The sequence below is a fragment of the Triticum aestivum genome, chromosome 3D (assembly GCF_018294505.1).
Source record: "Triticum aestivum cultivar Chinese Spring chromosome 3D, IWGSC CS RefSeq v2.1, whole genome shotgun sequence".
NCBI lineage: Eukaryota > Viridiplantae > Streptophyta > Magnoliopsida > Poales > Poaceae > Triticum > Triticum aestivum.
In genome coordinates, this window is record NC_057802.1 from 51,866,650 (window position 1) to 51,868,357 (window position 1,708).

The window sequence follows — 1,708 nt, forward strand, 5'->3', positions numbered from 1 at the left end:
TCGGACCCTTCCCCAGACTCTGCGCAGGCGGGAGCTACATGCACCGGGCTACCCTTTACCAAATAATAACAATTGCATGTACTCAATATATCTACACGTAGCATGTCTGTAACATATATGATGTGTTGAGAATGCTACCAAACACATTCTTAGCTACGGTGTTAGGGCAAACCAATCTATGGTTGGATGGTTATAAGAACAGTGGTATACTCAGCCCAACATAATTCAAGTCTTAAACTTGACAGCGGTGGGGTCGTGGCTGTCGTGACAGAAGGTGATATTTTACGGTGCTAGTGCTTAATAATGGAAGGAAAGATACACAGTCTTTTAACAAGTACTTATACATTTACATCGATTTGAACTTGACTACTTTCTTCTTGAATCTTGAAATATGATAAATACAAATTTAAATGTAGACTTTCTTTTACCCGCAAAAAGAAAATCTAGGCTTTCTTCTTCTGAGCTGATGCAGCCGATGTAACAGCAGTAAACGGCACTGAGCATGAGCAGAGACCACGCAAGACTGCAGTTACAGCAAACACGATGAACGGAACATACAGCTGAAGCAGCCTCGGCGTTGCTTTTCCTGAGCCGAACATGTCACCGAGTATCGCGGACTGAAACAATTGCAGCCACCGTTAGAAACGAACCGAGAAAAAATCTTCCACGAAAATGGACAAGATATAAAGATTAACCATCATAGGAGTGTTGTGCTAGCGACTGAAGATTAACTACCTGTCGGGTGTCGACGGAACCAAACGATGCTCGAGGAATTATCTCAAATCTCTATTCCCAAATTCACTAAAAATACTCTCGTCCACAAATTTCCACCACCAAGACAGCGCAGCAATCAATCAAGATAATATTATTAAATGTTTCACGCTTGGTCAACGATGAAAGAAGCTAGCTATCACTTGATCACTCGAATGGATCTTGAAGCGAGCAAGAAGAAAGGGGCAAACGCAGGGCCAAGACGGGCACGTACCAAGTAGGTGAGCATGTAGACCCCCGCCATGAGCGAGGTGGCGGCCGACCAGCGGCGGCGCGTGAGGATGCCGTAGAGGTTGGCGACGCAGACGGGCCACAGGAAGGCCAGGTCGAGCCAGACGAGGCCGAGGAAGAAAGGCGGCGGATCGGCGACGAGGTAGTGGCCGAACGCGACGGTGAACCACTGGTGGATGTCCACGAGCGGCGCCGGGTAGAGGCGGCGCGGGAGCACGACCTGGGAGTCGAACAGTGGGGCCGCGACCGCCATGATAAGTGAGAAGGGCGCCACCACGACGTCCGCCAACGCCGAGACGGCGCCCATTGGTTGTGGTGACTGCGGCCGGAGAGAGCGGAGCGGAGCCGTGGAGGTACATCTATTGATTGCCAACATGAGTCCATATATGTAAACGAATAAAAGAAGATACATCTATTGATTGCCAACATGAGTCCATATATGCTCAACCAAATTATTTTGCAGTTGCACGTGAGTTTCCCAATCACACATGTCTTCATGAAACTGAGTGATCAAATGTTGCCGCTACTCCATACTCAAGCACAACATTCTCACCCTGAAACTTGTAGAGAGGCAAGTTATGGGCTGTGCAATCACAATGTATTGAACGGTGCACCAGGTGACGAAGTTATGTGCCTAGGGTAGGGTTACAGGCCTGACCTAGACACCCTCCCTAAGGGCATTACCCTAAAGTCAGCAGCATTGGAG

At 48.4% G+C, this 1,708-nt stretch overlaps 1 protein-coding gene across 1 annotated transcript; it reads right to left on the reverse strand.

Annotated features, from left to right (window-relative positions):
• Nucleotides 1-278: 278 nt before the first annotated feature.
• LOC123077338 (sigma intracellular receptor 2) lies at nucleotides 279-1,346 on the reverse strand. Its single transcript, XM_044499609.1, has 2 exons — nucleotides 986-1,346; nucleotides 279-617 (listed from the first exon to the last, which is right to left on the reverse strand). Exons 1-2 carry the CDS (start codon nucleotides 1,307-1,309, stop codon nucleotides 444-446), a joined length of 498 nt encoding a protein of 165 aa, XP_044355544.1. The 5' UTR covers nucleotides 1,310-1,346; the 3' UTR covers nucleotides 279-443.
• Between the last annotated feature and the right edge of the window lie 362 nt (nucleotides 1,347-1,708).